The sequence below is a fragment of the Frieseomelitta varia genome, unplaced genomic scaffold, assembly GCF_011392965.1.
Source record: "Frieseomelitta varia isolate USP_RPSP 00005682 unplaced genomic scaffold, Fvar_1.2 scaffold_961, whole genome shotgun sequence".
NCBI classification, from domain to species: Eukaryota; Metazoa; Arthropoda; class Insecta; order Hymenoptera; family Apidae; genus Frieseomelitta; species Frieseomelitta varia.
The window spans coordinates 450,480-464,725 of record NW_025110769.1 but is presented as its reverse complement, the minus strand read 5'-3'; the positions used below and the strand labels follow the sequence as shown (position 1 = coordinate 464,725).

Here is a 14,246-nt window from a genome sequence, read left to right as displayed (position 1 = left end):
TGCGTCTTGTCATTGATCTGGTTACTCTCTCTATCATTCCTGGTGTTTCTCGAATTTGTCGGAAGCCTTGCTCTATTCTATTTCGTAGTATTTCAGCATTTTCATTTTGATTTAAAAATTTCAGCATTTTGATTTAAAAATTGCCTAGCCGCTCGGCTAAAATGCGGCGGTGCTCCATCATGTATAAACCTCATACGAAGTCTAATATCGACTGGAACTTCCTCTGATATTTCGTCTAAACGCGTGCTCAAAAAGTCAACGTACTTTGTGCCTGTTAGTTTCCCATCAAGAAGAAAAGGTCCAATTAAAAATTTATCAATTATTCCTGCCCATACGTTTAAACTAAATTGGTGTTGATGTCTTGAATGCACAATAACGTGTGGGTTTTCTTCATCCCAATTATGATTATTATGAAAATTGAATATACCATCCCTGATAAAACTAGCTTCATCAGTGAAAAGTATGGTAGATACAAAACTTTCTTCACGTTCACACATTTGCAGGAACCAAGTACAAAAAACGAAAGATATCAAGTATTATTTGTAAACAGTGCGAATTCTTGCTTACGAACTATTGCAGTCTATGGAAAGAGAAGCCGGACAGAGAGTTTGCTCTGTTTATAAAATTCATTATATCTCATAAGACAGATAGGACATATATTTATACGACTTTTTTTCATTATTTTTAGGCGTACAATCAGCTTCCAAAGTAGGTCCTACAAGTTACGAAAATCCCTGTATAAGACACAACACGAAGAGAGAGAGAGAGAGATAACGAACAATCTGGACGAGTTAATGACCCGTCACGGTTACTAAAAGGAAGATCTCGAAGAAAGTGATATATACGACCGCGTTTCGATCAATCCCTTTTCGCGTGGAGATTTCGCTCCGCAGCCCTCTCTGTTTCGTTGAACATAATCGATTTCTAGCCAGAGAGTTCGATCGTTAATCATCGCAGAACCTTCCCTCTTCTATCTTGCTTGCAAAGAAACTGTCTTTGTAATGAAGCTTCTCCTTCCGTAATTGCGAGGTTAATTGTTGAAATTTTAAAATTAATCGTCGAAACGGAGGTGATTGAATTATTTAGAATTTCATTTTTCCGCTAATTTTTTCTTTTCTTTTTTTTCATTGCTTTTTGTTGTTTTCTTTTTTTGCAAATAATTCGAAACTTGCGCGTCTTTTTTACACTACTTTACTTTCGGTTTTACTTTACTTATTGCGCCAAGTTAGTTGGAGAGTTACTTACAAGAATGAGATCCTGCACGAGATTCGAGATCCCTCTGTTCATTATGACGAAGAGCCTGGTGACCGGTCCTGGAATCGCTTCCTGAGGTTCCTCGCTCTTCCCGGCCGAGGCATCGCCACCGCTTCCGGCCACCAGCTGGAAATAATCGAGCGACCGATTAGTCGAATTGCCGTGGCAGCAGACGTCTTCTCGGGAAGAACGACGAGAGAAGGTGAATGATAGATCGTTATTCGGCGCGAATCGTTGCCATAATTTTTGTTTGTTCGTTTGTTTCTCTAAATAATGTGCAGCAGCTCCACGTCCAGCTTCAGCGCTCCCGACACTACTTGGTGCTTTTACATCCTGAATCCTACTTGCGGCTACGATCCATCGATCTTGCTGCTACGACCCTTACGTGCACTCCTTCGGCTCGTGACGTTGTTTATATCACGTTGCGATATCTCTACTGGCTGTCCATACGCTTGGAATACATCTTTTTATTTGTATTTCGTTCTCTTCGACAGAATGGTAAACATCTCGCGAGGTAATTTCAAAATCTGAAGACTTGAAAATAGAGACTTGACTCTCGACAGTTCGTATGGACAACCTGCAGAGGTGCGAATCGAATCTAGAGACACATTAACCAGGACCCAAAGACAGAATAACATTACAGTGATAATTACAATCAGCATGACGCACCCTCGATCGATGTACATACGTACTTACTCTCCTGTGTACACTCGGCTGTGTCGAGGAAAACGTACGTCACGCACTGTGCTGCTGCTCAATTTACAAATGCACTACTGGAAGAACACGTACGTAGGCCAGACGAGAATCTCGTTCCGTGCGCGAGAATCTTATTGCCCTCATATGCATATTTCGGCATCTCGTCAGGAGATTCGAATTGAAAGTGAAACGTCGCGGACTCGTCTGGCTGCGCGTCGCATTTGGTGCAGCGTTCCAGCAGCTACAGCTACCAACGATATACAATATGTATGTGTGTGCAATGGGCGAGTACAAGGTCACAACAACGAAAGAATCGGCAATCGATCAATAGCTGGTCCTGAGATTCCAAGGCAGTCGGCCGGGATGTTCATCAGCCAGTTGCTTCGCCGAGCTACTTTGTCTTTAGTCGCTGGTTGTTGGTGTCGCGTCGCGACCGTTGGCCGGGTGGAACAGTTGGATAAAAACGATTGGACGGACGAAGGATCATCAAGGTACTCGTTTGATACTTGTCCAATATCGGAGAAGAGGATCGACGAAGATTAGTGGGAAGATGTGGCGATGATAATCGATGTTAAATGGCGTTCGAATGACTGAAAGATGCGTCGCGTTGGAAAAACTTTTTCGACGATAGAGGTTTCTATCGTTTTTATCTATCATAATTTGTGAAAGCAATAGATATTTTTGTATGCATGAATATCTTGAAATTTCATTGACACTGTTACGAAACTCTGAAATCCACTCTTATTTAGTTTAACCACTTGCGGCTGGTAACTGATTGCGGGCCATAACGAGCGACCAAACCGTATACGATAATTCGTCGCTTTCTTTTCGAACTCGTCGGTATGATGCCGTTTACATAGAAGTAGATAAAAATTATTGAGAAGCAATAAATTTATTATTTGTTTTGCCTATTTTGTTTTACTCAAATATACTTACAAACTGGGAAAATATTGCAATTTTGGGGCGAAATATTCTCGACGTGCGTGGCACGTCATTCCAGCGCAAGAGGTTAATATTCTTGTAAACGTTCGAGCCAATATGTTTCACCTCGTAAAGAAAATACTCTTTCGGTCACTCGGAATGGGAGTAGAGGACGAATGTAACCAAGGGTTGGTTAGTGACAACGACGATGCATTACGTCTAAGACTCTATTACGCTAGGATCGTGAAAACATCCACGATCGACAAACAAGTAGAAACACTTTGCTTGGGAATTGGCAAGCTAACGAAGAGAGAAAAGAGGAGATAGGAGAGAAAGGCCAGACGAGCGATGCTTGCACGGTTAAACAAACGGAAGACGATGATGAATAAACAAGAGGACACGTGGAACGTGCAACAGGTGGCTGTTGGTTACGTGCAACAGGTGGTCGTTAGTCACGTGCGAGGAGTGCATGCACATCAAACACAGCATATCATGCCTTGCGTCGGTGTACGGAGGATTGGGTGCTGTTAAATACGCGGCTGGTTGCTCGTATACGTGCAAAGTACTTCTTACGTGGCAAATATTAAATACTTGACGCGTCAGGAAACAATCAACGGTTGTTCTCCTTGCGCCACGACACTTGCACAGTGTATTTGATTTACAATGATAGGAACAAAGGGGGAAGAAGTACTCTTGTTTCAAAAGGGTGCTTCGCCCACAGAAAACCTCAGTCAAGAATTAAGATGTCAGTGAAAAGGAAAAGTGCGATCAAGCACCATCGGCAAACAACAGAAACAGAGCAAACAACAAGCCAACCAGGTTCCAATAGGCCAACATTCAGCGAGACCACTGAAAATCGTCGCTACGAAACCCGTGGTATCCGTTCACCGAGTGGACAAGTGAGTGAGAAAAAGAAATAGATAGAAATTCAGAAGAGAGAGAGAGAGAGAGAGAGAGAGAGAGAGAGAAAGAGAGACAGAGATAGATAGATAAAGAGAGAGAGAGAGAGAGAAGTGCAGTTGGCAGTGTCCGTTCTGCTCTGCTCGGAAGGATTGGCGTACCGGTGGTAGGTTGCCGGCTCCTGCGCTGGTCGAGGATCCCGCCGTGGTCGAGGAACCAGCTGGAGCGGCAGCAGGGGCGGCACCTTGGGGAACCGGGCCCAAGTCCCGAGAGGCGCTTAAACCGAGCCCTAGGCTCTGCGTACCTGCCACCACACGGTACACCGTGCCCGCCGCTCTTGCCGCCCCGTCGGCCGCTTGCTAAACGAGAACAGAGACGAGAAACTTTCGTTTACTGATCCGCTCCTCCGGTAGAACGCCTGTCTTTTTATTTAATCATTCTTTTCTTTTTTTTCTTTTCTTTTCTTTTCGTTTCGTTTCTTTTCTTTTCTTTTCTTTTCTTTCGTGCCACGATCGTCACGACGTCGCGTCGTATCGATCTTTCCCTCGTCCGCTTCACCTCCGTGGATCAGTGTTCGCCGCCCGACCAACTGGACACCCTGTAAAGCGGCTGAAACGGTTTTTAACCACTGACGAAACGAGCATTCTCCTTTGGAAATTCTCGACGGGAGCGACGGCTCTGCTTTTTAACCCTAGTTCTATTTCGTCGTTCGATCTTGGGTCCGTGGGTTTGTCCATTTTGATTCTTTTTCTCATCAAAATCGGGTGAAGAGTGGACGGAAGCTCGACGGAATTTCTGGATTTCCGAGGCTGTCGGTACGTGAAACGGACGCGAAACGTAATCTAATCTTTCGCGGCACGTTTTCGAGGAAACGACCGATAGTTTTTAAATGTCGTAAAAGGAGGTCGGTCCGACCGACCGGTTTCGAGCAGTCATGCGTGTTAGTCACGATCGCGTTGGTTCTCCATTAGCGTACAGTGACAATGGTGACCTTTTAGAAAAGGATCACGCACGTCTGATAAGCTTTGGTGCTCAGTTATTTCTTTCTAACGGAATATCGCGAATCTATTCGCATCTTCGCAAAACTGCTACAAACTTGTTTCGCTCGTTAGAGAAACGTAATATTATAAATTTTCAAATCGCGTACGGAATTGTTCAACGACCGATTCAAAGACTGAAACTAACGACCGGTTATGTAATCGTAATTTCCAGGACAGTTTCGTAACTAGACCTCGGACACGACATAAGGAAAAAAAAAAAAGAAACAGAGTCACGGATCTCTCGTTCCAGCGTGTGTGTATGTGTGTGTGTGTGCATGCGTGCGTGTGTGCGCGCACGCGCCTCGCGACACGTGCGTGAATGTCGGATTTCTTTAGTCGTCTCGAGTTTGGATCTCATCTCGAGTCAACCGCGAGCCTAGGTCAGGAACCTTGGAATAGTAACCAGGCGGCTGAGCAATTCGGCCGTAGACTTTCACCGAGTGGCCACGAGTAAGCGCCCTTGCCTCTTACCTAGGTGGATATAAATTCCACCAATCCGTCTCTGTCTATCTCGTTTCTCACTTGGCGCGTCAATTCCCCCCTTTCTTTCCTCTCGAATCGTCGAATCAAGGAAAAAAAAAAAAACAGAATCTCTCTGAAAGAGTGTTGCACGGTACTCGAAACCGTCGGTATTGATCGACAGGATCGCCTCGTTGATTATAAATATCGGCAGTGGTAATTAAAATGTCACGTTTTGAAGAGCACTTTGACCACTTCCACTCTTCACTCGATACTGACGGAACTTCAGCGGTTCCTCGGCTCGCCAGAAAGGGAAAGAACTCACCCTGATTATGTCGAAGACGAAGTTGCCGGAGCTGCTGGAGCCGCCGAGGCCGGAGAGGAACCTCTTGTTTCTATTCTCGTCGTCCTCGGCCTCCACTTCCTCGAGGGGCGTCAACGGCGGCGCCGCGCTCTCGTTGCCCTGCTCGTCCGCGAACTGCACTTTGACCTCGTTGTTCTGCGACTCGGCTGCCACTTCGTTCACCTTGTCCTCCACCTCTCGGTTCACATTCTGCGAAATAAAATACACTCATGTTGGCGATCGTTTCCAGCTGGTTTCTTTTGGACGTGTCCAGCTGCCGAGAGATCGATCGCCGAGCAACTCGGATTCGAGGATTTCGAAACTGTGTCTAGGTCGTCTTGGATAATCGAGGCGAGTTATGAAAGCTCGTCTCGTCTCGTTTCGTCTCTCTCGGGTCGAGCTCGGCGACGATCGATCGACGCTTGGACAGCAAATTACGACGACTATTTTTTATTCAAAACGAGGCGTGCGACGCGCGTTCTCGCGATGTCCCGTGATCGGAGCGCGCGTCGATCGAGCGATCGATGGCTGAATGACGGCCGTGCTCGGCAAGCAACACACACAAATGTATCCAATCGTTCACGAAAGGACGCTGCTTTTCAAACGAGAGTTTTCGTCTCGCAGAAAAAGTCTTTGACATTTGATTAATGACACAGTGATGCATAGGACCCTCTATGATGCGAGAAATATGTTTCGCGTTGTTTGAAATCGAGAATACGAAAAGTTGAAAGTTGATGAATAATCGTTTTTTTCTTTTTTTTTTTTTAAATAAAACAGGAGATAATATGCATGATATAAACAGATGATATATATCTTTTGCCCAACTTGCCCTTCGTGAAGATTTTTGAGGTCGTGTCTGAAAAATGTTATTTCTTACATAAAAAGTAGCTCACTTAAATAACGAGTGATCGAAAAAATTACGGGACTCTAAGTCGGTTCTATTTGAAACGTGGATGGCGAAAAATGGTCTTACATTTACAGATTCCGATGAAAACAGATAAATAAATATTCTTAAAAGTAAAAGTTCCAAACAGAATAGAACTTATGAAATATAAAAGTAAACATTTTTTTGTCGGAGAGACGGATAATTTATTCATCGATATTAAAGAAGTTCTCAGTATTTGTACCAAATACTAACATTAATATAAAAATACTGATATAAAAATGGATTTTCAATTAAATGTTTTAAAGTAGCTTGTTACCATGGATTATAATTATTACTATTTATATATATAAATTTTTTAAAAACAATTAGATATTCTCATATTAATAATAATCTTGATAATAAATATAATAAATGTAAATATAAAATAAATTTACTAAATTTAATTATTTCATATAAAAAATTTCATTTTAATATAAATCTAAATATTAATGGTAATATAGAATGAATCAAAATTCATAGTTTAAATATATAATTTTCAAGTTTAAAAATAATATGTAATTTTCTAAAATTTAATTTGATTAATAAATTAATAATAAAATATAAAATGATTGAGTATATAATAGAAAATAATACAAATTGTTTTATATTAATTATATATATAAAAATTATTAAATTTTTATTACACAGATTCTAAAATATCTGTTTCATGAGAACATCATTGAGAAGTGCTCCTAGGCTCTTCTACAAGATAGATATCTTTTTATACAAATAGTAGAATCTTTTCTTTGAGAACGAAAAGTACCTGTTAATCTCAATTTCTGAGATAACACAATTAATTCTACGTAGAAATAATTGTAACGATTTTCAACAAATCCTCCTCGTCGCGCAAAAGTAAACTCACAAACGCAATGGAAAAACGCATACGGTTTTCACAAACGAGTCCTTTTAATTTCTTAATCGCGTTATACAGAATCCTACTGTCTTTCCTACAAGCGTTTGAACACTCTGATGAGCAACTGGATAAAGTGGAAGTGTCACCGAGTCGAGACTCGTGGTTATTGGATTAGAAACAACGATTTCCGAGCGAGAAGTTCGAATATCTTGAAAATCGTCGTATCGAGCGTCGTGTCGTACGTGCTCTCTACATCTTTCAAAACTGGTTATCCCACTGATTACAAATCTCGGATATAACAACTGAATTGCCCGACATGGACGTAATCCTATCTACGCTGCTTTGAGTCGACGACACAGCAAAAGCGTGGTGGTGATGTTGCAACAGAACTGTGATACATTTATATATCAAGATGATATTGACAGAGCGTCACAAGCTGAGCACAAAAAAGAAAGAAGAAAGAAGAAAATCGACTGAATCTATGCGGTGGTATAATACGGTCATTTTTACTGTTCGTTATATTATTCATCGATCGGGAGTTACGTTGAAACTTGACTTAAATGCAAAGTGATTTTTTTTTTTTCGAAGAGCAGAAGACATCAGTCAGTGACAATTAATATTAATGTGTTTCTCTTTTAAGAAAAAAACAACAGAAGAAGTGGCCTCGAACATCAAATGAAAAATAACGATCTGAAGAAGAAGAAGAAGAAGAAGAAGAAAAGAAAGAGGAAAAATAAGAAAGAACGAGGAAAAAACACAATGCCAACAGATAGAAAAGCGACAAAAAAAAAAACAAAAACAGGAATGACCTGTGACGTAAAACACGCATGAAGAGAAGAGAGAGTGTAGTTAACAAACAGAGCAGTGAAGAGAGATAGAGATAGAGAGAGAAAATAAGAAAATGTGTTGCAGACAAGTATGGTTGACGCCCGCAGCAGTCCCAATTGCGCGGTGATCGTCCTTGCCGGATCAATGATGAGGGTTGTTCACTTGGTTCAGGTTCATTGACCTCCAACGTGTTACCAATCTGGGCCGGTAGAACAGAGTCACACGGCCGCAGTGGCGATCTCGTTCGCCTTGTCGTCCTGCGTGGTGCTCGTGGTGGTCGTCGTAAAGCGGATGCTCGACGTCTGACCAATTGACGCTTCCGTCTCTGTGTCTGTGTCAGTGTCCTCGTCCGGCGGGAAAGTCGGCAAGGAGACCGACACCCTGGAATCGCCTTGGATCGCCTCGTCGTCGTCGTCGTCGTCGAATGGCGACTTAGCGGTCGCCGTGGAATCGCCGTTCGACGAGCTTCCGCCGGCGTTATTCCCAAGAAATGTGCGAAACACGGTCGGGCCGAGAACTCGGATGACTTCCGCGACAATCGAGTTCACCTTTTTTTCGATCATCTAGAAAATAACAGCTCTTAGCTGGCCCTCAGCCTTGCTCGTTCTTTTTTTTTTTTTCCGGTCCGTGGTGCGAGACTCTTAACTCGTGGCGTCCTCGAGGGTGTTACTATCGGGCGTGTCTTTGCGTCGTTCGAAATCGTTTATCGTTTGTAATTGTTCTTTCTCGTGCGTTGCGACAGTTCGTGGATAGCTTGGCATTGGCGTGGCAAGGCAAAAAAAAAAAACGATCGCAACTCGATCGTGCTCCTCGACCTCGGTGGGAATTTTCGTTCGTGGCTCGTGGAACGACATACGCGTGGCTCGAATCGTACGTGGCAACTTTCGTTTTTCGATTTTAATTCGCGAGGGTTTTAATTGCCACGAACGAGGCAATGCGCGTCGTTGCGCAATCGAGAGGAGACGAGAACGCACGGGAAACGAGGAAACTCCGCGTGAATCGTGAACATCGATCGGACGTGCAACTTTCTTGAGAGGAATGCCGATTCACTGCGAACAGTTTCTCCTCGGCTTTGAACCGACACACGGCGGACTGCTAATGAAACGTTCTCGTTGACGATATAATCTCTCAATTATCCGGTTAATGCCGAGAAAGCGGCGATTTGAACGAAATAGGACCAGCGTCCTGTTTTCGTCGGCCAAATCCGACACCGGATAGGGGAATATATACCGGGGAATTAATCCTGGCCGTCTGCAGGATTTCACTGCACTTTGCTCGGCAGCGGCTCACCTGAGAAACGTCGGGGAATAGTTCTCGCAGGATACCGATCGTCCGTTTGTTCCTTTGTGCGGCCTCGTCGTCGGCTTCGTTCATCATCAGCCGATTCAGTTCCTGAAAAAAGTTTCCCTGTTGTCCTTACAAAGTGTCTCCAATGCAGTCGATCGACTTTTTTTTCTCCCCCTCCTAATTTTCGCAATTTTTTTGTCTTCCGACTCTGGTTCTCCGTCTCACGCTTCCTCGCACGTGATCGTTCTCAATAGAAATAGACTCGTAGACCACACGGAACCGGTTATCGTTTTATCACAGACAAGGAAATATCGTCAAGATGACTGGCACATCTGTCTGGAAGCTTGTTGAAAATGTCGGCGAGTTTTGAAGTTGCTACTCCGCGAGAGGCATAGTGAACTGGTTAGAGAAGTTACCCGACGCGTAAAAAACGGCGATCTTGTAATTACGGAAACGCAAATTACGAGAACACGTAACAACCGCGCGCAATCGTTTTTATAATAAATTGATGTTTACAGTGAATACACACAGTGTAACTTTGCTTGCGAATATTATTACGGGAACTTGCGTCAATTTCGCTACAATTTTCTGTCACAACACGAAACTTTCTGTCGTTTGTGACTTTATTTTCCTCCCTCGAAAATAGCGTATTTACGCAGAACGTGAAAATCAACTTATTTGCAAACTACTATACTACGTAGTTTTCCCTGGCGATCCGCTCGACGAGGTGGTTCGATGAATTTAATCGAACCGTTTTGACACCTGGACGTTCAGTCGGTCTCAAAAGTTGCTCAACTTGGTTACCATGGTACACTTTCCCCTATACCACGCTCACGTTCGAGTCGCTGTTACGATATTCGTCCCTGCGCCCGTCCACGTTCGCAACCAGCCTTCTCTGCCGATAGAATTTCAACAGTGACAAATCGGTTTCACGATCTCCCGCGAACGCTCGGATAATTTCTGACCTTTCTTTTCCTCGAAGTCGAGCGATCGTTTTCGTCTCGAAGCAAACGGTTGTTGGGCAAGAGAACGTGAACGCGTGTTGTGGAAGATCGCGCTTGTTCTGGCGTCCGAGTCTCCGAAATTAGCAGCGGATCGCTTGAGAAATCCATTACGATTTCTCTCGTTTTTCACTTTTTTATATATATAAAATATAGTGTTTAGGGATTTTATCATACTATATTTATATGGAATTATATTTATACTATATTTATACTATATACTATATATGCTACATTTATACTATACACACTATAAAATATAGGAATTTTATATATATAAAATATAGTGTATATATATATATAGTATATAGTATAAATGTAGTATTTATATAGTATATAGTATAAATATAGTATACATATAGTATAAATATAGTATATATAGTATACATAGTATATAGCATGAATATAGTATATATAATATATAGTATAAATATAGTGTATATATATTATATTAGTATATTATATATACAATATACTATATATACATTATATATTATTATAGTATATATATATATTATAAAATATAGTGTGTGTATATATATATATGTACTCTTCTTACGGCCTTCAATTTGTTAATTAATTCAAGCCGATAATTGACAAATTATCAAACTGACGATACCAACGACAGAGGTTCTTCGAACAAGCAACAAACTCGACAGTAAAAAGATTTGTGAACCGCTGTCCATCATAACGACGGAGACAGAAACAGCATCGGAGACACACGTGCAACGCGAGCGCGTGTACGTTTACGCACGCGCTTTCCATTGGGCATTGATCGAGCGAAGAAAGTGTCCGATGTAACTCTGTGGAGTGTTCGCGGCTAGTGAAAGTGTCGAGCCAAGAAGAGGAGAGTCGGCCAGACGTTCGTTCCGACTTTGGGCCGTGTATTTCATCGCTCGTGACACGACACCTAACCTTCGCCCCCTCCTAGCCAACATTTCGTGATTCCACGAAAATCTCTGAAATCTCTCTCTCTCTCTCTCGACGATCTTCTCGTCTCCGACCTTAATCGTTCGAATGGATTTATCCTTATCCGCTGTAACGAGAAAATTCCTAATAAGAAGCGAGAAAAATATTTGCACAGTCTGTCAATATTAGATCTCGCCGTATAGCGATATTAGCTGACGTAGCGGTCGATTAAAACATTTGCGCGGAATTTCCACGGGGCACAGAGCGGATACGAATCGATCGAAGGAGCTGAACGCCGCGATTCGCTCGGCGTTGTTAAATGAGAATCAAACACGCACAGAGTCGGCGGTTTCCGCGTAATCGCGGGATGAATCAGCAACATCGCCACGCGAGTTTATCTCGTATCGAGGTTTTGTATCCGACGACAGGTCGTAGCACTCGGTCGAAGTGAAAGAGGCAGGCTCCCTCCCCTCCTCGTCGAAAGTGAAACATCATCACCGAGATCACCGAATCGAGCGACTCGGCCCGACACCGGCGATTTAGCCGGACATCTCGAAACTCAGGCGAGAACTTTCGCAACGAGCGAGTTGATCAGCTCGACGGTTAACCAGGGAAGTCAACGACGCTGCTCGTCGCGAGCTGACGGGAAATCTCCGCGCTTTCACCAGAATGGCCATCGGAGATGCCTTCCGAGACAAACGGAGGATCGTGGACACGGACCGATGGATCTCGTTCGATCCTGTGGCACAGAGATCGTAACACGATCCGTGTGTTACGTAATCTCTGGAATGAAAGACGCGCGAATCCTCTCGGACGCGAGGCAGAGACAATTTTTCTAAAAACTGGGCTTCCCGGAGACATTTAAATGGTAAATGTCGGGAAGAACGAGATGAGTTGAGGCCTCCTTCCGCGTGGTACGTACGACTGACGTCGAGAACAGTTCCAGAAATTTCAATTGAACGACGAGCAAACTCGCCTGTAATATCGAGGAATTTTCGTGCGTTGCCGCAGGCAGTTCAGAATGATGTTTGTGCAACTCACCTCGGATTGAAGGCGATCTCCTTCGGAGAGTGGGCTCGAGCTGACCGAAACCACGCAGAGCGCTGTTGCCAAAATGACGAGGAGTTTCATTTTGCCTCGTTGTCTCGAATTTGTGTATCTGCGGAGGAAAAGGAACGTACAGCCTTAAGATTAAATTAATTAAAGAGCCGATGCTTGTATCAGATACGTTCGAACGAAGAAACGGTTGCCAGGTGTCGATCGTCCATCGAAGGATGGTAATACTGAATTAACACGCAATTAACACTTGATCGACGTTAGAAAAATTAAACGTCGCGTAATTATCGCTCGTCTCGGAGAGTAGTAGTTTCATCTGAAATCCGAAAGCGTTAGTTTTCTGCATCTGTTCGCGTGTTTCCTGGATGATCGATCGGCAACGGCCGGAAACGCTTTGAAAAGATCCTTCTCTCCTTTCTCGAGCACGGGGATACGCTCGAGACTATCACTTTCGACCGGATGAAAGCGGAGAACCGCCGCTGGCGGCCGCGACGCCGAGATTCTCCGTGCACGTCGACGAAGACGAATCGTCGCGAATCGATCGATATCTATTATCTATTTCGAAGAGCTTCAAAGAAGAAGAACACCTTGAGGAGTATGCTAATCTTATTCTTCTTTAATGTGTCATTTTATGCTTCGACCTCTGCCGCGTTACGCAATGAACTGCGCATTTGAATTCGACTCGACTCGAATCGAGCCAAACGAATCTATAATTGCAGTAGCCGAAAGCGTGATAGAATGCTGGCGGCACGCACGCATCGGGTTAATGATAATTCAGTACGCGTTGCCGTTGCAACACACCGCGCGTCCTTTCCTCTCTTTTCTTTTCCAGGTCAAATATTGGCAAATTTCATTAATAATTCGCGAGCATAGCGAGCGAAAGCGAGTAAGAAACGATTTTCTTTTTTGATAAAAGAATTGCAAACTCGTGTCATCTGCGACTTTGACGGAATTTGACGGCCAGAGAGGCCAGAGAGAAACAACGTGATCACGTGCGTACCGCGAGATTGTCGAGTACGCGCCACAGTTCGATAGAAAACCGTATATTTTCCACCGAGACCGGGCTTACGAGTTTCGATTTTCTCCTACGAGGCTTGTTACACCGGCGAGAACCACTTCACGATTGATTTTCACTCCGATAACTGTTGCGTTCTCAACTTTCCTCCAGGACAGGAGGAGGAAGCAGAGCTCTTACGCGAGAAAAAAGGATCCAAGTCGTTGCTTGTCACGCAGCGTGGTGAGTAGAATTTCCAAAAATCCGCCCGCAGTACGGTGGACAGGCACGCAAGAGGCCTCGGCTTTTTCCTCACGTGGCTCGTTTCTGTCGTACGAACGATGCTCGCGATCGAACTCACCAACACGACGTCTCGTTGCGACACGATATAGAACTTTTTGACAGAAACCGTCCGCTTCTGAAAGAGGCCTAAAAGGAGCACTCCGGTGGCTCCTGCTCTCTTCGGCTTTTCTGTAACTGTCTGTGTAATGGAACTTAGTGAGCGGCTTTTATTAGAAGGAGGGATCTGGCACCACCTCCACGCTACACTTGGAGCCTCTGTCCTCTCTCTCTCTCTCTCTCTCTGTTTCTCTTTCTCCGCGCGCTCCACAGACAGGCCGCCTCGCACGAATCCTGAAGAAGGGATCGAACCAACATCCTCCGGCGGATGTGACCGTGAAGATGCGCCGAACGGAAACGTGTGCTCGATCGATCGATCATCGTCGCGTGTTCCAAAGGGCAATCGACAATATCGTCGATCCGACGCGTACGATTTTAGAA

The 14,246-nt window shown here is 43.9% G+C and overlaps 1 protein-coding gene across 6 annotated transcripts in view; it reads right to left on the bottom strand.

Annotated features, from left to right (window-relative positions):
- LOC122538121 overlaps positions 1-13,972 on the bottom strand; it is a 17,453-nt gene extending 3,481 nt beyond the window's left edge. Inside the window, exons 1-6 of one of the 6 annotated variants that reach the window (XM_043671907.1) lie at positions 13,668-13,972; positions 12,458-12,575; positions 9,510-9,611; positions 5,596-5,823; positions 3,933-4,130; positions 1,246-1,380 (exon numbers count right to left, since the gene is read on the bottom strand). In XM_043671907.1, the coding sequence (XP_043527842.1) occupies positions 1,246-1,380; positions 3,933-4,130; positions 5,596-5,823; positions 9,510-9,611; positions 12,458-12,547 (753 nt within the window). In that variant the 5' untranslated portion in view covers positions 12,548-12,575; positions 13,668-13,972. Of the gene's footprint in view, positions 1-1,245; positions 1,381-3,932; positions 4,131-5,595; positions 5,824-9,509; positions 9,612-12,457; positions 12,576-13,541; positions 13,647-13,667 lie in introns of those variants that run through there. The other 5 variants (XM_043671906.1, XM_043671908.1, XM_043671910.1 and 2 more) reach the window with 5 other exon arrangements.
- Between the last annotated feature and the right edge of the window lie 274 nt (positions 13,973-14,246).